Genomic DNA, 27,964 nt, shown 5'->3' with positions numbered 1-27,964 from the left:
CCAGTCAGCGCAGAAGGTAAACTTGACGTTTATATGTAACCTTATTGTCTTTTAAATGCATAATGTTAATATGGATAAATGATTAAGAAATCCAAGAACTCATAGTCGATATGAGTTCGAGAAGAAGTGATAATCGGTAGCAACTGGACCCAATAAGGACTTCCCCCTGACTATTAGATTGCTTGTAAAATATCTTGGGAATGTACCTACTGCAATGGGCTACTAATGAAAACCACGCTTGACACTAAGTGAAATCGAATCCTCGAGTTATTTTCGACTGTTCAATACTGATATATTCGGAAGTTACCGAAGTACGATTTAAACCATTTTGTCGCAATAACAGATCTTCAAGTGTAACATGACTTCGAACAAAGAGTTTAACTTCGGTTTGCAATTAAACTGAGCTAATGATTATAAATGACGTGGTATAGGCTTAATTTACTAAACGCCTAGTGTTTTTATTCCAATTACAGTAATTACCTTTTTACTTGTAAGCTACAATACTGTGCAGGCTTTAATTGTTGCTATTCATTATGATGTATCTATGTGTGCGTTAAGATGGTCCATATTAATATTGTGTTGTGGCACTCGTATTGCTATGGAGTAAGATCGATTTTTGTAGTTGGTGGTCGACCCAATGACGTGTCGTGTATTTTAATCGTAAGATCTAGTTTTATTTTGATTGATTGAAGCAATAGAAATCATATTTGTTAAGTTGCTTAATGCCTGAATGATTTTGAAGATGTTAGGTCAAAATACATGAGTACTTTTTTTGACTCACCGCGACCATTCCTTTTCTAATAACACGAAAAATATAAACGTGTACTTAATTTGCTTTGTAACGCAAACCAATTGACATGTGTACAAGCATTTTATCTATTAACAAAACACTTTACATCAAATAATACTTAACATAGGAACATCATAATCGTAACTACCAAGTTAAAGGTTAAAAAACAATATTATTTGTAATTAATAAGTGGGTAGTCAACTACCGCCTGTAGCCGCTAGCAACCAAGTGTTGCCATGTAAAAAAAAACGTTAAGCAATAAATGACAGACGGGTGTACTCAATGCATGTTCAAGTAAGCCGGTAACTTTGGTTGGTGGTGATAACATGGGAAATTTACGATTTCCCTTCAGTCTGATGCCAGACAAGGGAGTAGGCTTTTGGATAAATTATTGTATTATGATGTGACGTGACCTTCGTGGCTTGGTACCACCTAGAATAGAGAACCTTGAACGCGACGTCTGCGATCCGACAATTAGTGTTTTGTAACTATTCGATGTTTTAAATTATTGATAAGTTGAAATTTTATTCTGCTCACAAATTAGCTGTATTAGCTCTTAAAGAATCTCCTTAACATACATACCGTATGTTAAGGAGATAAGAATAAAGATTGGTTTATCATTATTGTATAAGAATTAATGTTGATTCGAAATGTTTTCGATTAAAACTTAAGGTACTAAAAATAATAAATTCAAAGAAATTACTTGAAAAGAATAAGTTAATTAGTTTGTTAATGACAAAACCTTTGTCATTCTCATTACTATTTTAATAAACATTCGTAGTCTACGACTCTCGGAGCAGCAAGTTTGGCTCGCTCATAAAAATTGCAACGACCTCACAAGTAACGTGCCGAAATGAACCAAACAAAAACACAGCTCATGCCAATTCATTAAAACTTTCCCGCTGATGACCTCAGTCGCAACACCTACTATTTATACCGGGATAGTAGAATTTTCTCCCGACTGGCAACACTAACGGCGCGACAACGAGCCAAAGTTAGATTGCAAGAGGCCATAACCCCGCTTCTCCACTTCAATCTCCCCTATAAGACGAGAGGTGTTTGCGAGATGTCGGCAAAATTTTTTCTTGACGCGGATAATCTAATTTGGGTAGTAAATGTTTTTATTAATAAATAAGGCGGGGATGAGAGGCGACGTGGTGTCTTGAATGTATAAGATAAACGAGATTCCCTAGAACCGAGCTCTCGAGATACGAGACAAGTATTAAGAACTTTGAAATTAACGAATTAATTCTTGAGTCATTTTGCTACTGTCTCTGCCAACTTTGCATTTATTTGACCATAATTTTGAATATATATCTTTACCTTGAAATTCTGTGTAACCAAGAAAACTGTTGGTCTTATAGCTTTTACTCTTAAAATCTTTCCTTCATTTTTTAAGTTCATTTTGAAGGTAGTACCTACCTATTCTGTCTGTACAAAATACTGTAATTGCCTATCTCGCTCCAGAATCTCTTTGGGTAGACAGTGAGTGTGAAAGTGAGCTGATGGTGCTCATATATTTACATAGGCAGATTTCTTAGTGGGTACTTCATGCATTTTCAATCTGGATAAAAATATGTTGTGCCCTAAGTAAGGTAGTCAGGTAGTGATCTCTCCAAAACTAAATGAAAAATTGTCCTTAAATACATGTCCCATGCGTGTGCAAGTTTTTCGGTAGGTACTTAAATGTTACACATTTAAGTGTTTATTTACAATACAATTTTCTAAAGAATTAGTAGACTTGCCAAACATAATAAATGTTAAGCTACTTAGTTTGGACTTGCAGCCATACAAATTAAAATTTTTAAGAAAATTTGTTTTTGTAATATTATATGGGGATTTGAAATCAACCTACCCATTATTGCGAAAGTGTGGTGATTAGTAGATACAGTGAAAGTGAAATCACCAAATAAGTATTTACCTTTCCTTTCATGTTTTCAAACAGTTAAATATTAATTCTCATAATAACGTAAAACAACACACAAGACTTCGATAGTAATAAATAAAATATAATTTGAAAACAATTCAATGACTGCAACAACTTCTACAAAGCAACGTTACCTGATTTCGACACTGCCAGCGCCATCTATTGACAGATTAAGAAAAACACAGTTTTGTTGACTCTGAACGAAACAAGGAGAACTAAGCTTTTTTGAAAGTAGTAAGCTTACTTGATTTATACTTCTATACATATCTAATGTTGCAATGAATGATAATAAATTATTTAGGTTCCTTCTTGGAAATATTCAACAAGCAACATTGACAAATCAAAATACTGACTAAGATACAAGCACTCTAAAAAAACTTATTTAATTAATAAATTATACAACTACCTACTAGCTAGGCAACAAATAAAACAAATAAGTACTTACTTACTGGTAACATTGGCTGACCTTATGGGATCTTCAAACAAAAGAAAAAAAATCATGGTCATTCTTTTAGGCAAAAATCTGCAAGCATATTTTTATTTATTCATGTTTAATTAAGCGAATCGTGGCTGGATGGCCATTGTCCGACTTACCTGCTCGATTTAAATCGCCCGCAACCGGTTACTGGCCCGTCAACCGACTTTTATTTTTAACAATTTATTTACCAAAATATCACGACACAAATCATACATCACATTAAAAATACTCTCAAAATATAATTCTGCAATATCCTTCCCACTTATCTACACTTTTCCACAATGTTTCATTAGTTTTTATTAGTTATTATTTCGGTAGATAAAATTAACACCACAACCAGCCATGTTTTTCGTCAGACAATATTTATTTTTTATATCGTGACATTTTTTAAGCAGATGCATACCTACATACAGCCTAGTTCAAGTTTCGTTCATTCCGTTCTCGATTACATATCGTATTGGCGACGTTTGGAATTCGCGCCGCGCGTACTTATCAAAGAGCGCGGGCTGCGCGTCTGCTGCACGATGCCAGCGCTGTCCGTCAAGCACCGGGGGCGGGCCGAAGGGACGGGCCTCGGCTCGCACTCGGCTAACTTCGGACCACTGCTCTCGCTCTGTAGGTCGCGAAGTGAGCTGAGTAACAATACACTAACGCTCTGTTATTTTATTTGTGTTTTTTGCTAAAATAAAGATTGGTAAGTCAAAATCTCATCATATTACTGTAGTTTAAGTGCGTGTTTATAATATTGCATGTGGGCATTCAGTTTTAACTAGATTTCATTTCATACGACATTGTGTTGTTGTTTTCATAGCGTCTGTACTTTTTAAGTGTTTTGTCAAAGTTATCAAGCGGGTTTTACGACTTCATAACTATTTTATAACTCAGAAAAATATGCGGTTTCTTGTTTCGTAACTCGATTTAAAGATAGTAGGGCATTTAATAATTCGAATGAAAACAATAGTTGGCATAACCTCTAAGTTGTGACGTTTGCGTTGCATCCGCTGCTCCATAGATGGCGTTGGCAAAGGGGCGGAGCTTGCTAACTTCCACACTAGCTTTGGACGTATGTCATTTGCGATAATTGAAGGTTAGTTCAGCATTGTCGAAAATTTTAGATAAGCGTTGTTTATTTTATGATCACCCCCGTTCACCCCCGTTGGGTTGTAAATATGGGGTTCCGGATTGGCAGGCGAGCATTTTTAATCCCTCTATTTACTGGCTTAAATATATTAGATAAGTTTTTGTTTTAATGAAATACAGTCACCGTCAAAAGTTTTTAAAATAATATTTTATATCATATCAATTACTTGACTTGATTAAAACCAATTTTCTTGTTCATAATGTACCTAAGTTTTATTACTGAACACTTTTTACGTTTTATTTTTTTATAACACGTTTATTGTTTTCGTGCATTTTATTGAAATAAAAGAAGTTTGTTCTACATTCACTTGTTCAGTGTCAGCTGTGAGATGTGTACAATGTTGATCCAGAGCGGCTTGTAGGGTCATCAGATAAATAAAATAATAAGCGTATAAAGAATAATTAAAAGAAACTTTCTTTTATTATTTCTTCGGTTAGGCAAATGAGTGAACTTTAAAATGTGTCAACACGAGTTCTTCGTCGCATTGTGTCAATAATTGACAGCAAAGTAACAATATCCAAATCCAGACAACTATGTTGTCTGTGCAAAGAAATCCATAATTCATTCATACAATGCTATACTTGATTTGCAGACCTCATCAACCATTGCAAGAATTCCTCATGTGATATTAAGAAACGCCAACTTTAGTTTCCGATACAGATGCTGACAATGATGCTACCGAACCTCCCTTTGTTATTTTTTGCCCAGCGTGTAGTCATTCCCACAGGTGGATTAGACATCTTGATTATTCTTAATTTTATCCAAAAATAGAAATTACAATAGAACTTAAACAAAAAAGTGTCGGTTCCTTGCGGACCGTCCAAGGCGTTGTTGGGGGCCGTCTCTTGACAGATTTATGGCGTGCGTGGCTGTTACTCGTACGCACTCGCCCCCCCCCCCCCGCAGGAGCGGCGAACCCCTTGCCCTTCGCGACCCGCACGCCATCCCCTTCTCACGAAAATTAAATCGTTCCATATTTGAAATTCTTTTAAATCCCACACCGATTGATATTCCGTTCTTTTTGTTCGTTTTTTGATATTTTTATTATTTATTGCATCTTTGTTGTGTTTTGTTGGCGACTGTCTGTTGACTTTGATATCTCTACATATTCATTAGTTTACACTTTTTTGTTATTTTGAGAATAATTTCTTAAAATATTAAAACGATTTCGAGAGATGTGATTGTATTCCATAAACTTATACAATGCCCTCATTTGACTAGTGCTAAGAAATATAAACGAACACATTTGCATAATTATAATTATAGTTCGAGATTCTAGTTGTTTTACTGATTATACCACTCCACGAAGATTGAACTTAACTCTTCAAAAGAACAAAAAACTCCTAACTGCAAAGATTTATGACTAACCGATCCGATCCCTACTTTCTTACACGAAAAAAACAACACTTTTTTTTCTGATGAAAGCAAAAACTTAAAATTTACGATCGTCACAAACAATGATAGTAATGCATCACTCGTCATAATGGACAGATTACGTCTGTCTGTGCGCGACAGATTTACGAGTGCTTGCATAATAGCTAACTGTTCAAAACGCACAAAAACTTGCATTCATCAAACATTCATAGAAACGGTCCTACTTATTATGATTCCAAATTAGAATTTTAAGTTTTTTAAACGGTTACGCCGCGCCGTCTTCCAAATTTAATTTTATGGCACGTATTGCCATGGTATAATAATAAAATGCAAAACAAATATTTTATTCAGTTATTTATTCATGGTATTGAAATTAAATTGGAATGTAAAGGAGGTTTATATGTCTAGTAAACAATAAACAAGTAAACATATCGAATATCATGAAGACATAATTTTTAATTACTTATTTGATGATACATAATAATGTTCGATAAACTTATCGTATAAAACTAAAATGCCAAATGTGCAAATTCCCCGGCACATCTGCTCTTAATTATGATCGTCCGAAAATATTACCATAGATATATCAGGCACAAAACAATGAAACAAATTTTAAAATGTCAAAAATTCAATAAATCAAAATGGCGACACATTCGTCCACGCAGCCATATACAGGTTGTTCAAAAACAAACTCGCATTATTTAGATACATATTAAGCTAATTAATAATAAATCCAGTGTCCCGGATTACGGTGACGCGCCGGGACAAATGTTTCCGGTCGCACACGGAACGGCTTTTATTTATTTTTATTATTTTTATTTACGAAATAAAAATTTATGGTCTCGGAGACCGCCTTCCGTGAGATTTAGCGAGTGTGTCATAGACTCGGGGAGCTGAAAACTCGATCTGAATTGAATTATGTACGTTTTTAATGGATTCGCGGTTCGTACGTCGAAAAAGGTTGTGGTAATGTATTGGCGGGATTGTGTTTGTGATTTAAATTCATATTATCAGCAGACAAGTGGATTTTAGGCTACGTTTATAATTTTTTTGCAGTGTTTTATGATGTTTTTTTTATTGTTCGCTCTTTTATTGTTTGTGTGTCTTTGTAACTTTCTCCCCTTAAGTTTTTTGTGTTGAATAATAATGATACCTTGCTGTATTCAAAAACATTTTAGTGTTTAAATGATAGTCTAAAATATGGTATGAAATATCGAAATTCATACGGTAAAATCCAAATAGTAGACAAACAAAAGCCGATTGAGTCCTGAACCTAGACAAACATTGAAACTGTATGACCTTGTCACCCACCACACATAGCATGACACAACTCCTGTCTCCGAACACCTGACTTGCCACTCCGCCACCCTGACACACCACTTTCGATTCATTCACTTTCATCACATTCTTTACTTGTTTAGGGCCCTCACCACTATACAAGACGAGTTTTAGCTTGTTGATATGAATAAATCTTGGAACAGAACTAGTATTAAATAGGTTCTGTCAGTATTCTATTTATTGCTCAATTTAGTAAAAAATTTAAATTTAGGAACATAGTTGAAGTTTAGTGTAGAAGACTTGATAAATTATAACAAAATATTTGTACTTTTTGAAGACCATGACTGTAGTATCCTGCCTACCCTTTTCGTAAATATGATCTATACCACAAGTCCCTCAATTTACTTTTAAAACGAGTAGTCAGACAAGCATTGTTTTAAACATAAAACAATAATCTTGTTAAACAGAGAAAGAAACACTATCTCCGTCAATTTATCTGCAGCCGCGCACTAGACCAGCAGACAGGCACACACGCAAACAATAACTTGTATTACAAGGTTGCGTACAAATTTAGTTATACGCCCACTACGAAGCAACACGATTATTTATAATAAAACCCTTTTTTATACCATTTTGTTTCCGATTCAACATAAATAAGATATGTTATTTAAAGTCAATATATCACTTGACAGGTGGTAGGCAACCATTTTTGTTTCCACACACTAATTAATACCCAACAGCTTTCGGAATAAAGGTGAAGTTCGCTTGTCGCGCTATATACTCAGACGGGCAGACATTTCATAAGATTTATACATATATCAAAGTAAGGCTTTGTGTGAATGTAGTGAGAGATTTTAATCAACGTCCGAATGCAGCGGCAATAAGGCCGGGTTCGATTCCCGCTCATACAGGACGGTTGATGCGATTAATTGAGTTTAAACGATTAATTAACCATTCCTGTCCAGTACCGATGTGTATCAGTTTCTCGAAGAAGCGACGCATTTTTGAGTGAAAATTAAAATGTCCGAATATTATTTGTAAGGCGCAATGTATTAAAAACCCGTACGACTTGCTTCCGACGTGATAATTGTAATGAATAAATCTTTTCTTTAATTTGTTTTTTACTCCGTGTACATTTTATTTATTGGACAATTCATTGGACTAAGTGGTCAATACGTTGAGATACAAGCACAAAAATATGGCTGCTGATGACGTCACACATTTATTATGAACATGAATTAATTGAATCAGCCTGTACATAAAACAGCTACTAATCACAGGATATCGTCTACATAATAGCTCCAGGAACCACATTATCGCCGTAATGATGTTGTAATTCATTGTAATAATTGTAATATAGTGCGTCACGCGGCCATACGTACTTATTGAATACGTAACGATTGTAATAAACTATCGGAAACCCGTTAAAAGGTATATTTCACAATAAACGGTTCATACATTTATCATAAACCATTTGTAGAACAATATAAGTAGGTGTTCTAACTACAAAATTTACACAACATTACAAAAATACAATCAATTGAATAGAAAAGTAAAGAAAAACTTATCTTACATAATCCTTGTAACATGGATATCAAATATCTACCGTATAATGTAAACTAACATTAGCTACTTGTAAGTAGTAATCATAAAATAACCGCCTCGTTCAAGAAGCTACAACTAACGCCATCTAGTATCGCAATAAAAATACGTAATGGACTTCCTCGCTAGAGTTGAGCCATAAATTATTTAGTAAGTTCGTAGTCTCGATTCAAATAGTCGAGTGAGTATTTATGAAATGTTTTATACTAGAGTGTATTGTGACAGTCGGTACTGGGTAGTGTCAGGGCTCACGTTTGGGCAGTAGAGTGTTAGTGAAGCGCGTTGCGTCGGCGGCTGACGCGGCGGCGAGCGCTAATCGATGCGCGCCACTGCGCTGTCTTCCGACGGCGGCCATTACGCACCTTTATGGCCACCCAGCCCCCGTCCCCCGCGCCGCTCTAAGGCGGCACATGACGAATCAATATGCCGCCAACCGACTCAACACTTATTTATTTGACACGATTTATTAGCCGAATGCCTGTAAACTTTTATGCGCCCCTCTGTTCTCATCCCCTCACCCCGGCCCGCGAGGGATGCTTTATGATGGACACAGCAGTGATAAAATTCTATGTTTCGGCTGCCGTCTACTTTTATTGGGAATCGGAACAGATGTCTGGATGAGACTAGAGGGAGCGGAATGACTATCGAAACATCACCATAGTGAACGAGTTGTTCTAGAACTACCCACCTCACCATCCAGGGCCATAACAATTTCTTTCTACAATTTCGCTTCATTAATTACCATTTTATTTCGCCGGGCGGTGCAATTAACATTAGTTACTTTTTTACCGTCGCAAGCGCTCAGCGTCCGCGGTGTAGAGACAAAATGTCGGCAGGAAATGTGTAATTTTTTCACAAATATTGCGGAAGGAAGACGCTGGCTTCCTCTGGCCTGTTTAGATGGTTTTTATGCTAATCGTGGAGATTTGCTGGGTTTTCTTTTAGTGCAACAATTATTCAAGTTGTGCGGCCGCGGCTTGCCCTTTAAGAAATTAGCGTTAGGGAGTCCAGGCTGGCGCGTCGCGCGCGGGAACTCGACCACGTCCCCCGCTCTCTATTACTTACTCGCTTTATTGCCGAATTTAACAAAACGACAAAAACTTTGTTTGTGAAGATAAATTGTGCTCATTTATTTGCCAAATAAAAAAGATTGATTAAAATCATGATTGTTTTTAGGAAATATCAAACTTTATAAACTTGGAGGACCACTTGGCATGGCAACCCAGGTTTACACAATTCTTGGAAAACAATTCCATGCAGCTACTCGGTTACCAGGAATTGAAGAAGAATTGTAACACTGGTTACAACGTGTAAGGTTTTTAATAACTTAATTTATCGTAGGATGTATTATTAAAAGCTAGCTCTGATGACATAAAAAGCAAGAAACGTTACGCCACAAACAACATAATTATAATAACAGAAATTCCGGCAGCACATACCAACACGAACCCTACCAACCAATACGCAAGACGTCTCAGTAATACCATATTAAAACTATTTACAAACGCACAAACATTGCAACACTAGCAACATTAGCTAACGCGGCAGTTATTTTTTATGTCCCCCAACGAATACTAAGCATGGTCGCCGTAACTTTTAATGGACGATATACATGCATAACTGTACTTTTACGAGTAGGTAAGGACAAAGCTAACGACTTAACACCAATAAATTAATTTGCCAATAAACATGGCCGAACCGGTGCCTAGTCAAACGGAAACGTGTACTTTAATTAAAAATGACTATTCCCTAATGACCTTTGGATGTTAGATAAAAAATTATCCATGCTAATGAAACCGTGTATTATTTTGATATTTGTTTATAGCGTGACATTTAATCTAAAACTTCTTATGTTATGAGACCAAGGATTGTTTTTTATCTCCCGTAAATTAATGAAGATTCCAATAAAGTAATGTTGCACTGGACACAGCTCGTCATACTGTAAGCATGTAATTACAGCGCATTGCATCGTATCGTGCTCAAACTCAATATTTCACTTAATGGAATAAACGAGTCGATTCCTATTGGGGAAGTCAATGAATCCAATTATATCGATTAAAGTTAACAGCAATTAACACAATAGTCGATTATAAATACAGCGAGCAATTACTTATTAGTTCCGAAATTAAAATTTGGAATGAAATTTTTTCTTTGAACTTTTGAGCCAATTATATTTGTGATGAGGCAAGAATGTGAGTGAGTGGCTCTTAAATGTCTCGTCACCAACATCCAACCGCTTTGGTGTTTCTTTGATACTGATAAAATTGTTTCTGTTAAAGCTATTTACGTCAAATGAAAGACGAAAATATAAGAACAGGAAGTGTTTTATAGACCCATTGACCTACATAGTATTCTATTCTGCCAATGACGATGGCAAACGTATTTGACGAAACGTTCGAGGCGAATGAGCGGGGAGCCATTCGGGCTGCTCCGAGACCTTTGTACAAGCGGCGTGTTATGAAAGCGCGTGTCGTGTGCATGTAAATGTAAAACAATTTCATCTACCCGCTTGTGCCGAACGACGGACGGGAGAACCCGTGAGCCGTTCCGTTTCACACGTCGACATTGTAACTCCACCCGCTCCGTTCCATACTCGAATGCATAACAGACAAACAGGCTAATCCCGGCGTTATCGTAAATTGTCAGTTTATGACGTGCGGAACGGCCGCGGGGCGGGGGGCCGCGGCCCGAGGGGAAGAGTTTTCTAATTTCGCCCCCTGCGCCCGTTTTGATGCGCTAATTCGTGTAAGCAGTTTCTGAACGTGCTTGTTTCGAGTTCACTTCAATTTGCCAACGAGGAGTGTGCTGGTGCGGGGCTCTTACTGGCCGCCGCTTAAGGTCGCGATTGTCGGGAGTCCGCGCCCGCCTCGCTTGGCGGGGTTATCGTCGGCTTTTACATAGAGTTGCGCAATTTACATACATTTGTTTGTTCGGTTTTTAAATTGGGGAATTAACTGTGTTAATCGCGATGTTGTTTTGCTAAAGGCCCCCCCTAGCAAGTTTCAAAGTTATGTTACCTATACGCGTAATGTTATTTATTTATCGTATTCCATAAAAGACGGACGGACGGTCAGTTAATATTACATTACAACAGAACATATCAAAGCGCGGCGCGCGATGGGATCTCGGGCTGCGCGGGCGCATCAGCAATTAATACTCTTCATTTAATCGATTCCTTCAATTATTCCACCTTGATATATGTTAATCCTTTTCGGTCTCGGCCTCCCCGGGATATTGTTGGCTATAATTACGTGGGAGGCGACCTCTATTGACAAGTATTGATGTTTTTAATCTGATGTTAGGATAAGACGTTAGTATGCGTTCGTCCGTCCGTCCGTCTGTTGATTTGTGGCCGGTCGGCTCATTGCCTCGTAATTATTGGATTTCGGCGCGATATTTATTGGCATTTCTTCTCACAGTCGCCTTGATTTATCATTGGCCTGTCATACGCGAGAGAATTATTGCGATGCGTGCCCGTCCGGGGAGAGCGTTCCATAATCGAGGTGTTCTTTTTTTCGTTTATTAACGCCGAATCCCCAAAGGTACATCCAATACGTCATATTTCAATACGTTACGCGTTAGGACACATGATCACCTCCATTAAGGCGCGTCTTCTCCCGACGGATTAGCGCCGTCAGTGCGGCTCGAGTAATGAGATGGCGAAAAATATTGGAAATAACACGCGACAATAATAAACGTGTAATAGGGGAACGTTCGGCTCGCAGCTGCGCCCCGCCGACGCTAGGGGCGCCACTGGCGCGCGCTTTTTATCGTTCTCCGATGATTAAAATCGAATTAAATTGATGTACATATTTATTCTAGTCAATGAAATTTGTTTGATGACCATTTTATGATTCATTTCAATAAATGTGGTTATTCTATTACTTTTACAGCATAATAACGATGTTGAAAACTAGTTTGGTCATATATATCTATTAATAATCTATCGCTTTCTCGGCTTTGGTGATAAAACGAGATATTGATCAGTGACTCAATCAACTTTCATATTATACCTTTCTATTACTAGGTCAACAGAGTATTAATGAAAAGAACCCATCGTAAAATGTTTAGTCAAAAATTTCAACTGCCCAATTGTGAACTAGTAACGCCATCTATTATCGCTGCACTAAACTATTTTACGACCGCATTCAAAACGTCGCCAAATTATTTGAACGCCAAACAAAACATACAGTACAAAAATAATCCTTATTAAAATTTATAAAGAATAACACGTCTTTCACGCTACTTAATTGACTAAAAAAGAAGCTTGCATTTTCCCGCGCGTAGCAATGGCGTTCGCGCCAAAATGATGGATTAACGTCACACGAGTATTTTCTTTTTAAAACGCAAACAAGAGCTCGCCGGCAAAATTGCATCCAGCTAATATTCCCTTGCCAATCATGTTGCTCAGTCAATTTTCAATTTCCTTGTTAATAAGCACGTCAGCGCCCGTCTTCGACAATATAGCCGGTTTTTATTGAGCTTCGCTGAGACATAACAGTGTTAGGAATATGGAATACAATTTCCATTTACGTATTAAAGGAATTTTGTTTTAGTTAATTGGGTTAATTTGGCGTCTAAGGTTTTCTGAGAGCTTCAGAGATACTCTTGGTGATATTTAGCAACAAAGATATAATTGTTTTTTTTTTAATTACTTGTTTGGTTATATAAATTAAAAGTAATTAAGTACAACTAAACTCAGTACAGCTAAAAGTAAATCGGCATTCCCAATGTAGCATAAATATTTTGTGTTATGTAAGCAAATTTCCGATACACATAACAATTCGAGTTAGAAACAATTCAAACAATGTATTAAAAAAAATCTTATGTAAGTAGAAGTACTTAAAAATAAATAAGACGTCATCATTACGTAAAAAGAACAACTCAAGAAATTTATCTCTGAAATGTTCCTTTTATAAATGAAATGACTATTTCGACCCAGTAGACATGAAGCAGAGTGGCGCAGTGGAAGCGTGCTGGGCCCATAACCCAGAGGTCCGTGGATCGAAACCACGCTCTGCTAGTATCTTTTTGCGTTTTATTTATTTCGTTCTCTTCTTGTGCGAATGTATCCATGACTTAATTTTAAAATTATTACTTTTAAATTTAATTAATTTTATTTGTTTTAATATTTATGATTATTTTTTTATGTTTAAATACTGTATACATAATTATTCCATTACTTATGCTTTACATCAAAGTTCCTTTTTTTGTAATTAGTGTGAGTATACAGCTCATGCACAATAGAAGACAAAATACGAATGCCTAACCCACACCAGTAGGGTGATCAACATAACAAAAAAAACCTTAAATGTTTACTTCGTAAATCGAATACAGAATTCAACGGCAAGAAATTCATAGATGTATCAAGTCCATTAGCTGAGCGTCACAAGAGATTTATGTTTAATTGAAATCTTCGAGTTTATTGTGGTACAATGATTTATTCTTACAGCCGATAGCGGTGCATTTTCAATTGCCATCGCTCACGGCTACAAAGTCAATAACAATGGACATTGTTTGATTACCAGTTTATAATTCTGTTTGTTTTTATGACTGTTTGTGTGTGTTGTCTTGTGACGGCTTTATTTGGAATATTAGTTAGTGGTAAGATTTAGTTTTTGATACGATTGATGGCAGCTTCATTAGTGCTCGAGTAAGTCGAATTTAGCATGAGAACTAACTCGACTTTGAATTAAATTCTTCTTCATATTAAATATTCTCTTCCACTAAATTCTAATCTCTTATACCTGTAGAAGCGATCTTAGGAAATAAATAGTTTTTCGTATAATAAGTTGTTGTTGTTCTTTAATTTATTCTCGGTTACCTACAACAAACCGTATGCGGGTTTGGGCTAAAAGCCTTATAATGAGTGTTCATCAATGTCGCTGGCGTATCGCGTGTCCTCAACACTAGCTATGAATTCCCTTCAAAGTGAATGGCAAACATAATTCACACGTCTATTTGGCATTTTAAATACATCCTCGCAGATATTGATGTCGTACTCGATTGTAATTCAATCTTTGTGTTTCCCAACCAACACTCCCTTGATAATCTCTTACTAAAAGCAATAATTTATTCAGTACCACAGTATACACGCATACCGTGTATCTATATATTGACATCTCTTTATTACTCCTACATGAATAATATTATTATGAATCCTTACACGCGCAAAGAGTAAAACAAAACATTTTCTGCCGAGCGAAACACGCTTTTATGTCAATCACGATAGCGTCTAAAATGTCAAGTATAAGCGGACGCATACATTTCCACAAATCCGTGTCAAGAATCGAAGTGGAGTTTTAAAAAAGGAGCTATCCTACTGACACGAAGCTTTAATAAATAATTCCTTTTCACATGTTATTATTTATTGGACGCCACGCGAGCCAGCCTCCGACGGGACCATAACGATGACGAATACGAGATACGTTTGTAAAAAACCCTTTTGAGTCTTGACGCGTGATATATTCCTGCGCGCGAGTGTTATAAAGAACGCGGCGGGGTGCGCGCGCGCCGAGCGCTGATTGGCCCGTGTAATGACTCCATGCGCGGACGTTCCGTTCTCGAAGTACGACTGTGACGTAGACTAATGACTGCTGTATGGTAAACCAATGACGGATAGGCACCTCTGAACCTATTGTGTATGTGGTATATAGGAGTTGCGCCAGCGTTGAAATATTACGTCGATTTGCTGTTCTGCGCACAACGGCTGGCTCAAGACTAATTCTGGGTCATAATTTATAACAAAAAGATTGCAACTCCCTTAGATGATACGAATGTTGCTGTATTAAACTGCCAGACTGTGTAATACAATCATTTATATTGGGTGTCATACCAGTAAGCATTAGGTACATTATTTATCAATTGGATAATAATATATTATTTTAAGAGCAACTATGTCGGTTAATCCTCCAAAAACGTGAATAACTTCTGAATAGAAAACCAGCGTTTAATAATAATGATTGCAAAGTTTCTTCAGCACCAATACTAACCATCAGCCCCATCTCTTGGTAAGATCTCACCAAATCTAAGCTCTTGATATATTGTCAACCATGCCATCTATTTTTACCAAGGAGCCTTATCGCACGTTTATTTCGATTAATATTCTTTGGACTATCTCTCTTGCATCCATCAACAGTATTTTTTTGAAAAAAGCAATCAGTAATTTATTATTGTACATTAAATTGCTAGCAGTCACCCAATCGTCACAAAACTCATATTTTAGACTCCTTCCTGTCCAATACTATGATTGATAATCATTTGCCTAATAAAGTCAACATTTGACCAAACATCATTTTCCACTCAAGGGTTAGAAGTTTCCTCAAGATTTCCAAACTATACCCCAAAAACAATCAATCTAAAATCCTAAGCTATGTTTAAAAACATGTGTGTCATCATTAGAGTATGTGCTAATGAATCTATCAATCCCTAGGGAGGCATACGTTGTCCGGCCGGACGCCGACGTGTGGCCAACTTACCGGCAAGATTGATTAGTTCGGAAATTTGCTTGTATTTTAATTGATTAAGTATACAAGTTGAAATCCCGTGTGATTTTATTTTCACGTGACGCCCAAGGATTTTGTTTTGAATTATTTTAATTAATGTGTCCCTGGTTAGGAATAGATCATCGTATTGTCTTTGATTGATGTAGTTAGAAGTTGTGGTCAATCTCAGATGGATAATTTTAATATAAGGAGTTTCTTGCCTTCGTACTTAATAGTTACAAGTAGGTAAATAGCGGTAGTTGTTCTGAACAATTTCCACGCATGCCAAAACAATTGACTACTTTACCAACCACAATCCAACGATATTCCATCTCCTAACAGGATTGAAAACTGCTGACTCCAAAACTGTGTTGTAAGGCAACCTTGAAGCGGATTCAGGAGTGCCATCCATCTACATACATCCAGTATAAGAACATTAGTCAAGGAGCCAGCAACAAGTGCCTTGACCTAGTTGCCGAGACCCGTCTCAACACAGGATAACTGATTTAGTGTTTAGCTTTGTGAACTTGTCTATTTAGGATAAGCAAACATGTTGAATGTGATTGTGTGTTTATAAAAGTTCTTAGAAGGAAAACTTGTCACAGCATAAAAAGGACATAATAAAGAACGTTTTGAATACTTTCTTACCGGCTTCATATATTCTTGGTTAATAAGAAAGAAATTGTCGGTCATCTCGCTCCTATTCACGTATTTTGTGTTTTGAACAATAGAAAAAAAAACTGATCATTCCGGGGTATAAAGGACCCGCTACTAAACCTAACTGTGACCTTCAATTAGATAAGGGTAATGAATTGAATCTTATTTAATATACATATCACTTAGATACGATAGATACACGAACGAAGTTTCAATACTTTGCTGGATAAACTAATGTTGAAATGGAATTTGAAAATCAAAAGCTGCCTTATTCCGGGATCTAAAGTATAACAACAATCTCCATAAATCATCGACCGGTCAATGGATCCAACAATACACATTACCCCACACGGGCTACAATATTTGTTCAAAGCTACACCGACAAATTTAAATCCTACATTACTATCAGAATCGGACCTAGGTAGGGAGGGAATCAATTATAATTCCCATTAGATAGAGGCGGTTCCATTGATTTATGGGGTAGATGGGAAAAAATGCGTGTGCGCAAGTGCACCTTGTATTCAGGACTAGATAATTGCTTATTATAACTTGTGTTTCCGCGGTAAAAAGACAAAGACGGACTGGTATGGGGATTACTGGTAGATTGTTGCGAGCGAAGGCGGGGTCGGATGCAGTATGGGTAATCTGATATGCACTTAGTAAGTTGCTTTAATTATGCTAGCCTGTAACTGTCCCTCCGTAGAACGTAAGCCTCTTCTGATAAAATGTGGTATGAGGGTCGATTAAGTATCGTTCTCAACGGATTATGCGAACCATTTTTGTCTAGTTTTATTGCACAATCTAGTGATGCATTTAATAACTGACTAGTAAGTTAGAACGTATAACATTACAAAGGTGTCAGGGTTCAAATCTGCAACTTTGTAACTGACGAGTTCTGGACATTTAACCAACTAACTTTATGGTTCAGTCTCACAAACAAGAACTGACTGACATTTGCATAGTAACATTTTAACTTATATCTTGTTTGTATCTCTCCACTACCTAAATCCATGTAACAAGACATCCCAAAAACACTTTTTAGCCTTATTTAGTAACTCGAAAGGTGACCGTTCATAAAAACAAATAGAGAAAATTTCAGGCTCCCCCCTATACTTTAATTAAAAGCAGAATAAAGACAGATAACGTCTTAAATGTCGAATTCGTCTGTTTAAAACATGTAGTTCTGTTCAGTTGTTGTATGCTTGATCAAATTTCGTAGGACGCTGTCTTCGCAAAGAAACACTAAAACGAGTAACTTAGTTGATAGGAGTCTATTGGAAAGTACATTTGTCAAAATTGGTTCTAATAATTGTGGTGGCTTATTGTTGCTACACTTTTGCTAATGAAACCTTTTGACCTGGAATTTGTGACAAAATTTTTGAGGAGAAATGCGGCATTTCCTAAATTCAAAACAAGATGGAATAAAGGAACCAGTCTGTCCTGTTACTGTCTCAATCGAGACTTGGAGTTCCAAAATCAAATCCTGCCAAAATTAATTAATTTCCCACCCCATGGCTGTAATGTGACGTCACAATTAGCTCCATATTCAAAAGGTGTTGAAAAAGCGTATCGTTTGTATTGCACGTGTAAGGTGGCTGCGGGGTGCAGCGGCCGGGCGCGGTGAGGGGCCCGCGGGGGGGAGGGGGGCGCACCTCGATCGATGGCGACGTCGTTATTCGGGCGACAGCCTTTGACGACGTCGCGGATGCGTTCCGTTTGCGACCGCTTTTAATTTCTTAATTTGTATGCTGATTTGTGATTGAGGGAATTAGGTTGTTGGGTATTTGCGGGCTGGCTGACTTGGCGCTGTTTATGCAAAACTGTGCCTGTCTAATGTAGGTACCCTTTTAGTTGAAACGTTTGCGGATTACAGATGTTAATATTACCTAGAGTATGGAGGTTGAAGTTACTTTGTTTGCTGTTATCTTAATTACACGGTTTCCATTGTGGAATCTATAATATCCTACGATTGTAAACCTAGATTCATTCTCGTCAAAACTAAATTTAATCAACAGAAATAGTATTGAGTTCCATTCCATAGTTAAAATAGAGAGATAATGTTCCTTATGCCTTTGTTAAGACTACATCCAACATTGGTTTTTTATGTCATTACTAGTCTTTTGGTAAAATAAGACGTTTGAAGTATTTATAACTGAATAGAACTTAATATCCGTTGGAAATTCCTACTCAAAATCTCATGAGAGTGCTTTCACATAACGTGTACTATCAGTCCCGAGTGGAACCCACCCGGGCTAGGTCCACGCCTCCGCGGACGCGTGACTGACGGACGTCCGCACACATGCACACGACTCACTCACACACCCTCACACGCCACTCTATACACACGACATTTTGACACTTGACAGATGTGTGCCTAGAGTGATGGGTAGCGCGCGCCGCGAAAAATACGAGGGAAACTTTGAATATGGAATACTGAGCTCGTTTTATTTATGCTCCTATTTGTGATTGGCAGCGGCAATTGATTTTAGAGTCTCAATAAATTGTGTTTGTTCTAGAGGTCCGATCTAGAGGTCCCCGGGCAGCATGGAAAATGTTGCTGCATTTGTCTCATTTTAAAATAACTTTTATGTTATACGCAAGTAATGGCATATTAAAAGGAATATGTGTGCTTTATTTTGGAACAAGATTAGAAAGCATCGACCAAAAGTCTATTTAATTTAGTTTTTACTTTTTAGCTACATAGCTCTGGTTTCACAGCTCATAATGCTACACCAGAGTACTGCAATATTACCAAGAAGCTTATAAAATCAAAAGTATTGGAATATCCAATGTTATGATTCGTTTGCATAAATGACGGCACAATTTGCTTTTACAAAAATATTCTGTGTCAAGTGAAGGACTATTGCCACGAGGCGACACTCGCTGCCATGATAGTGTCGTTTTGTACGATGAGCGAGCAATCTGTCACTAGTGTTGTGCTCCGCTGTTATTTTTGCCAATACGTTGTTTTTTTTTTTGATAATTTGATTAATCGATCTATTGAAATAATCAATCGGCTTCTTTTAGGATCGTGTTGTTATACTAACTTTTTATTATAAGAAAGGTGTGGGTGTTTTAGATTCTTGTAATATTTAACATGATCATGCTTCAGTATTGGAATTTAAATAAAAGGTGCATGTTGTAACCATGGGTGGTTGGAACGCCATGACTATTTTAACACCGACAACAAATCCCTTCCCTAGCGAGTCTAATAATTAAAAAGTTCCCCGAACATCGGTGTAATGACTGCAGTGACGTTAACGACACGGCTGACAGCGGGGCCATTTGTCAGTTGTCACGTGTCAACTGTTTGTCAGCCACAATGGTGTCAGGCGGTGCGCGGCCGATTGACGCGTGTCACTCACCAACTTTACTATGATTTGTCGAATTTAACTCGATCCGAACTCGACATTTAGAGTATTCAAACATAAAATTATTTAATTTTTATTAGGACACACATTTATTAATTGAATATGGTTCTAAGATTAATTAACAATTTTGTAAAGAAGCTTAAGGTATCAATCAGTGACGTAAACTATTTACACCTTCTTCAGTCTATCTAGGCTGTAACTACTTCGTTCAATTAAACGCATACCTTTGCAACATTATTATTAAATATTCTATTTTAGTACTAGTGCTAAGTATTCGCAAGCTGTATCTAACACTCACTCAATACTTTTAAAGACACTCGTGGTAAAGTGAGGAGGTATGGGACGGGTCAGGTGCGGTGGAATTATTAATGATAGCTTGATTCACACCTCGGCTGTCTTCGAGGCCTGTCCGACGTCCTGAAAATACACATTTCATTATCGCATGTCGTTGTACTCTGCTAAAGTGAATATGTGATCATGTAGAATCTTTCACAATGACTACTTACGTGGATGTTTGGTAATAGGTTCTAATTGTCACCTAATTATTGGGTGTACTATATTGTATCAATGTAACTGTAACGCCAATCAGTTTACCTAAGTCTTAGTTTAGTCTAATGCTGTTTATAGCACTTCAAGAGGTACAGTTTTTAATGGGACTTAGGGGGTTGAAGCTTATTAAGGCAGGTTAGGTAGGTAAGAAGCTAATCCAACGTACTTTTTTCCAATGTACATTAGGCTTGCAATTTAGGCAGGTACCTACTGATCTGTATCAGATGTGGAGCAAATAGATAGTAACTGTCAACTGCCCATTTAAGCACCTCAAACTCTTAACCCACTTCCTCTGCCCCCTATAAATACAATTACTGACACAATTTAATTCGCCTGCATTCTCAAACTTTATCAGCTCATGCACAATCATCGCCCCGATTTATAACTCCATGCAAAAACAATAGGAATACTTTCATAACTCAATCGAGGGCTGGTGGTATGCGGCGTAAACTTAACTACTTATTACTTCGGCTTTGCATACATTATAGATCAGAACTATTTACTGCTAATTCGCATCGGAGGGATATTTATCGGTTCCCGGTGACGGCCAGACGTCATTGTTAATGTCCATGCACCACGCGATTAGCTACGACGTCGCCACCCCACTTTAAACTAGGTTGCGAATCTTCCAATTATTAGTTGGTAGTTTTACAGTTTCATTTAAGTTTTGATGTGGAATTTTGTTGATGTTTCTATTATTGTTTATTTTGTACTTGCATCAGACTCTGTTCTGCGTTTGTATGTATTTTTTTTGTTATCTCGTAATCGAATGTAATGTAGTCAGTACATATATAGATCATAAAAGCGATAACTCAAAATCATTATACACGTATCGTTTGGACTATCTAAAATATAGTTCTCTCTTCGCAGATGTTGTCCCCACGTGAAGACGATGACGACGACAATCATCTCTGCATTAAATGCAACACCACTATCGTTGGCCTGGATAACTACGTCAAACATAGAAAACAAAGATGTGGGAAATTAAAACCGGAAGACCCCAAACCTGAATTACCGGCCATCGATCCACTAGAGCCATCTTACAGCCTTGGAGCAGACGTATTCTTCCAATCTTTAGAACTTCAAAGCAGTGTTAAGAAGACTTCCTTGTCCAGACTCACGCCTCCTATTCCTATTGCTAAAGCAAGTTTAGAGAGAAAAAGTACTTTGGTTGTACCGTCAACTTCAAGAGATATCCCACGCATGAGCCCATTAGAAAACAACCTTAGAGGAGAAGATTGGATCGGAGGACATAGCCTAAGAATCGGGGGTAATATTGACAATCAAACAAAGTTAATCAACGCAGTGGCGAGCATTAGCGGTGCAGTTAAAAAAGATATTCCAACCTCGTCATATAACATCAACTACGATTACAAAGGGGACGAAGACAGCGACGAATCAGAGGAATCTGAGGATGACGAAGAAGAAGATCACACTAGTGGGAGTAAATGGAAACCTCCACCAAATTACACCGGCGGTAAGTGGCGCCCAGCTTCGCCTGAACACGAGGATTGGGACCTGAGAGAGGAGCAAGAACATACTGGAGGCAAGTGGAAACCTATCATGCCAGACAGTAACGAACGTGACGAAGATTATGATGCCCCACCACCGGGACATACGAAAGGGAAATGGATTCCCGGAGCAAATGAAAAAACCCAAATAATGCAAACAACAATACAGACAAAAGGATCCGTACAGTATTGGTGCGGCCCCTGCAACAGAAGATTAGGCTCCAGAGCAATCTATGAGAAACATTTAAGATCCAGTTTGCACTTGAAAAAAGTTCTACCAGAACATGAATTAGAGTTTTCAGGTCATTTGGAGCCGATGAAAAGCGCTTCATGCAAGCGCTTGACTCGACCATCAAGATTTGTTAACGAAGCTATTTACTCCCAAGGAGTTAAAAAAAGAAAAGTTGATGCTAAATTAAGTGTTAAAATTGAGAAGAAAAAGAGGAAGAGGAAAGCCTACTTCGTTCATTGTACCGGGTGTAAGTCCCGCGTGCGACAGCATTTGATGGGAAAACATTTGATCTCCCACTACCACTTCAGGAAAGCGACTGATACCAAAACACACTCTTACCAACAATTAATCTTAGACAACATCGATGCGATAGTCCATCAATCTCCATTTCAATGCAGTCCTTGCAAATTTTACACGAACTGGCTCTCAACATTCATGCAGCACTGGCTGTCTGAGGAACATGAAGAGCGTCTAGCGTCTATGGAGGGCAGACTATGGTGCTCCTTCTGCAAGTTCGACTGCGAGACTTCCGAAGAAATGCTCAAACATATGTCTAGCTCCGGCCACAGCGAAGTGGTTGCCGTCATCAACAGATCGATGCCCATCATTATAAGAAAGAAAACTGTATTGAAGTGTGACGCTTGCAGCAAAGAGTTTCGATACAATTTCGAAATGAAACGACATTTTCAAGTGACTGGGCACCCATTAGCGCTCACCGCTACAGACAATTATCAGGAGCTTCACAAATGTCAGCATTGTAAAGCTAAATTTAAATCTTCATTAACTTTAGCTGCACATTTGAAATCCAAACATAAGCAACGAGCTTATCTCTGTTTAGTTTGTGCGAAGACTTTTAACTCTTCAGAAGAAGCCAAGCGTCATCGGCAGACTTCTGAACACAGGATCAAGAGGAAAGAGAATATGATGGAGCAAGGAGTTCCAACGAAGGATCTCAGAAAGAAATGCCCCTACTGTACGGATAATGTTATGTTGAAGAATATTCTAGTACTTAAAGATCACATCAGGCGCGTACACCCGGACATACGTAAAAAGTGAGTTAAAACGATAGTTGTGTTTCCATATACCACCAATTTTGTTATCACATATTTCTAACAACAATTCATTATTTTCAGATGCCCAAAATGTGGTATGTCATTCATCCTGTCCCAGGAAGTGACTCGCCACGTGAGGGACAACGCCTGTGAATTCAACTCCACCACACAAATGAATTCCTCAATCTTCTGGAACTGTAGTCAATGCCTCTTCACTACTGACTCTCAAGCTGAATGCTTTTTCCACGAAGTCTTGCACACATCACCTAAAAAGGAACTCCTGAAGATTGGGGAAAATGAGAAGGTTATCCAGAAGTATCCTTGCCCGCTATGCCCGCGGTATTTCAAGAAGGCTTCGTTACGACAGCATTTAAGGCAGCATACCTTCGAAAGGCCGTTCATCTGCTCGACCTGTGGGGCCAACTTTACTAGACAGACCAGTCTAGCGAACCACACCAGGAATGAGCACAGCACTGAAGTCACCAAGATACCGAAGCTACCCACTATTGTTGAGAGGATTGAAGACTTCGAGTGCGGGCAGTGTAAGAACAAGTTCTCCAGCAAGTAAGTGTCAGGTTACAGACAATTTTATTAGTAAACTGGTAGCTAAAATAATTCAGTGAAATTACTTCTGAGTTCGGCCCCGTATAGTAAATTGGTAATGACTGTTACATTAGTAAGGCAATTGATAACAATAAGCGATCAACATAAAAGCGGAAGCACAAGCAAAACGCATTCAACCGAAATAAACGGCGCATCACCGCGTATTCACGTCGACATCAATTTGCAGTAATAACATGCGCGCGCGCAGCGGATGCGTTACATGTCACACGTCACACAACTCCTTCACAAATATCGGGATACATTCATAATTTGACAAGAGAACGCTTTGATTATACTCGTGCGCACCACATTCCCGACCGCGGTGTTGCCAACGATGACATTTTTATACCCAGTGGTAATAAATTTCTCCCCGGATGCGCGGTATTTTGAGAGAGTGCTGGATCAAAATATTAGTGCCGGGGAGAGATAGTGGACGTTTGAATTTTATTGTTAGCACGTGTCCGCGTAACGTATCGAGGGTTTGCATTTTGATCTGTCGCTCGGTTTGATGGCGCTAAATCGTGTGCGGTTTATTTGTTTTGACGCTTGCGCCGAACGCGTTACAATTTATACGTCTAACGCCACTCTATAAATAGATTGGATCAGTCAGGGAGGATTGACGACGCCGATTTTAAACTGAATGCAGTCCCGTAAAATTAACGACTGTTTGTTTCGTTGGTCAATGTTTTAGCGAAAATAACTTCACAAACATAACATACATACATGTTTCTCTTAAATGTGTGTTCAGCGAGTTCCCTTTTTCTCTTGTTCCTTAAATGATGACTAAAATTCAAGAACGTGAATTTCCTCTTCCCTTAAAGATTTATTCTCCATAAGTAAATAACAAGATAGTCTTCTACTTGTGTAAAGTTTCTCAAGACATCCAATATTTAATAGATCCATATTAAACAATATAATTAACTTCAAATTTACTCAGAAGCCGAACCAATATAAATTGAAATTTCCAATCCGCTTGCACCGTTAATGCTAAAATCACAGCAGTAAGACGTTCAAAGTTAGCCGCAGACCGCATGAATCAACTGGGGCCGTCATTAAGGGAACTTTCAGCGGATCTAGACAATTGTAGGACGTAGGAGTCGTAGGATAGCCATTGGGGTGGCTAACATCCCTGATGATCTAACTTGTGTAATATCTTACGGGTTATTGCGACGCCTTGCATTAATGCACTGCTAGTGTAATGCGAGTGCCGAGTTAACTGTCGCCGCGCGCCCCAGTGTTGCCAGATTATGTGCGAATTATTACTATAATGCTTATTAGTTTTATAACAGTTTTGTGGTTGGCTTTGTTGGGAGTTAAGGTTTTAATGACGTTTTGTTTGCGTTTTATTTAGTTTTACTTACAAAGTGCTACCTACTGTGGCTAAATGCTGTCGTCTATGTCTCGTTATTTTAATAACTAATATCACCATGGTTTTCAAAGATTCCCACTGGAGAGTAAACCCAAAACAGTCGAGGAAAACCAACAAAAACTGATCAATAAAATTGTACCCATTTGGCAGTTACCTTTTAATAATAATATCATTATGACTCCTGCTTCAGTAAGGAATTCATTTCAACTATCGCGGCGTACTTTTACATAACCAATGAAGGAATATATATTATACATGTGCACGAAGACACCCAGACTCAGCACATTCATAGACCACAACAATGCTTGTCCATCGCGGGGATGGAACCTGCACCACGTCGCGCTCTGTAGGTTTGGTGTGGCGACACTGACATCAATGGTACTTAGCTAATGATAGTAAGGTGGTGAAACTTTTCTTTGCGTCCTATATTGATGGATAATAAAGGCAGTGCCTATAGGAATAGTCATTTTCGATCTAATACAATTTAACTTACGCTATGATATCCTTAACTTCGACACAATTAAAAGGAATCGTCAATATCTTTTTTTTAGTTGTATTGATTAAAATCCGTATTCAAATTACTGTTCATGTCTAATGGGAATTAATCTTTACTTCTCTTAGTAGAAAATGTTTTTGAAAAATCGGATGAAAATGTCAATTAACGCGGCTGTAACAGCAGTTAATTTGTAAGGAATTTAATAATAACATAATAAAAATAATAAATTTTGTATAATTTTGGTAATTTAATACAGCATTTCTGTAGATATGAATTCAAGTGTAAAAGATTAAAAGCACAATAAACATCTCAATCGTTTCACCATCAACACTCCACATATCGTAGGAAGCGATAAACTTTGGCAAACGCGACCCATCACATTCTAGTCCGCGCTAACTGCTGGCAGACGGAATTCTTGGCGTCGGGAGCAACACTCGAGTAATTAGGACTGGACACTTCCAAGCAAGGACTGCTTTATGGCTATTGCACATCTGTATTGAATTTTGTTGCTGCATTTGTAAAACTAGCTGCAACCCGCGGCGTTGCTCGTATTGGTATTAGTAACCTCTTCAATGCAATTATGACATGTTAATGCGTGACCGCATATTTCAAGTGAGTTACACAAATAACTCAAAAGAACTTGAAGCTGTTTTTTGCATTTAATATTTAAAAAGTTGCAAATAATATTAAAATAATGTTAGTTTGTATTTTTGATTGATGTGACTCTTTTTTTTTTAACAGTCGATTGATTTTTCAATCAAAAATGTAATTATTCAAGCCGTTTGAGCGTATAGAGATAACTAACATTCTTAAGAAACTGTAGAAACGAAAGAAATAAATAAAGTAATAATTCTCTTTTATACTTTCTGTAGGCAGGTCTGCTTTTCCTGTTGTGATGACAAAAAATATTAAAATGGTTAAAACATGTTCCAGGACTGCACTATCTCGGCACGCGTCGAGCTGTCTTCAAGCTGCCTCTGCTCGGCAATGCCCTCATGAGCAATGCACGTATGTTGCTAGCAACTCCAGTCAACTAGCAAGGTAATAATTCAACGAGCTCATTCGTCTGTCATGTGCTACAAACATAAACACTATTTTTAAAAGTACGTAATGAGGAACATCAAACAGCGCCATCTACAAGTTTTTCATGAAAGCTGTGTAGCGTAAAACGTTTCTCTTAGACTACCTAACTTCTTTTTGTTATAATAGATGGCGCTTTTAGTTGTACAAAGTGCATGCATTCAAACTAAGCTACTTCTTCTATTCGGCAATAGGTGGCGCTAAACTTATCATTGTTTTCAGACATCGTCGAACTCATGGGGATCGAATCAAACACCATGAGTGCCATCTATGTTCGTTCAAGAGTGACCAAGCAAGCCACATGAAGAGACACATGTTATGTCACCTAGGAGTAAAACCTTACGCTTGTCCTCACTGTTCTTTTACATGTGGAAGCTTGGTAAGTTAACAACTCAGAAAAAATATTACTTATATAATATTGTGTGTGATATAGATGGCGTAGCTAAATCACAGTACACATTAGACGTAATATATACAGTTAAAAAATTCTGCCCTTATAATTATACTGCCTGAAAAAAATGCTTTTATTCTTAAACATCAACTTTCTTTTTCTAGGAAAATCTTCGAAAGCATGTTCTTCGTAGCGGCCGTCATCCAGGATTGTATCTTTATCATTGTCGGCTCTGTCCGTACAATACAAACACGGCTGCTGAACTTCGAGGACATCTAACTGCTGCTCATGCCCACAAATATGACGCTAAGACTGCTGTACAAGCTGTGAAATTACATCTTATGGTTGACGAAAAGTCATAACTTGTATATTTGTATGCGTATTTTAAATTTAATCTACTTTATGTAAAAATAAAATATATATTGAGGTCTAATTAATAAAAATATTTTCACAGCACAGGCCTAAAATTTATGCAACGTTCTAAACTTCTCTGGTTCAGACTTCAGAAAATATAAAAAATAGGTGTTATGTTTTTAATAAAATGTATCAGTTCTGAACATGTCTGACGCTGGAACGCGC

The 27,964-nt window shown here is 37.7% G+C and overlaps 1 protein-coding gene and 1 non-coding gene across 2 annotated transcripts; both read left to right on the top strand.

Moving 5' to 3' along the window:
- Window positions 1-65: 65 nt before the first annotated feature.
- On the top strand, window positions 66-27,906 carry LOC113508815 (zinc finger protein Xfin-like). The gene is made up of 6 exons (XM_026891943.1): window positions 66-660; window positions 21,522-23,446; window positions 23,528-24,010; window positions 26,848-26,955; window positions 27,217-27,373; window positions 27,550-27,906. Exons 1-6 carry the CDS (start codon window positions 559-561, stop codon window positions 27,745-27,747), a joined length of 2,973 nt encoding a protein of 990 aa, XP_026747744.1. The 5' UTR covers window positions 66-558; the 3' UTR covers window positions 27,748-27,906.
- Trnam-cau lies at window positions 13,542-13,613 on the top strand. The gene has a single exon. It is a non-coding gene; the product is annotated as a tRNA-Met (tRNA).
- Window positions 27,907-27,964: the final 58 nt, after the last annotated feature.

Source organism: Trichoplusia ni, chromosome 3, assembly GCF_003590095.1.
Source record: "Trichoplusia ni isolate ovarian cell line Hi5 chromosome 3, tn1, whole genome shotgun sequence".
Classification (NCBI taxonomy): Eukaryota; Metazoa; Arthropoda; class Insecta; order Lepidoptera; family Noctuidae; genus Trichoplusia; species Trichoplusia ni.
This window is presented reverse-complemented; position numbering and strand designations above follow the sequence as displayed.

Coding starts and splice junctions, on each gene's coding strand:
- LOC113508815 (XM_026891943.1), top strand. CDS start 559: ATGGTCCATATTAATATTGTGTTGTGGCACTCGTATTGCTATGGAGTA. Junction 661..21,521: donor ACGTGTCGTGTATTTTAATC/GTAAGATCTAGT, acceptor CTCTCTTCGCAG/ATGTTGTCCCCACGTGAAGA. Junction 26,956..27,216: donor AACTCCAGTCAACTAGCAAG/GTAATAATTCAA, acceptor CATTGTTTTCAG/ACATCGTCGAACTCATGGGG.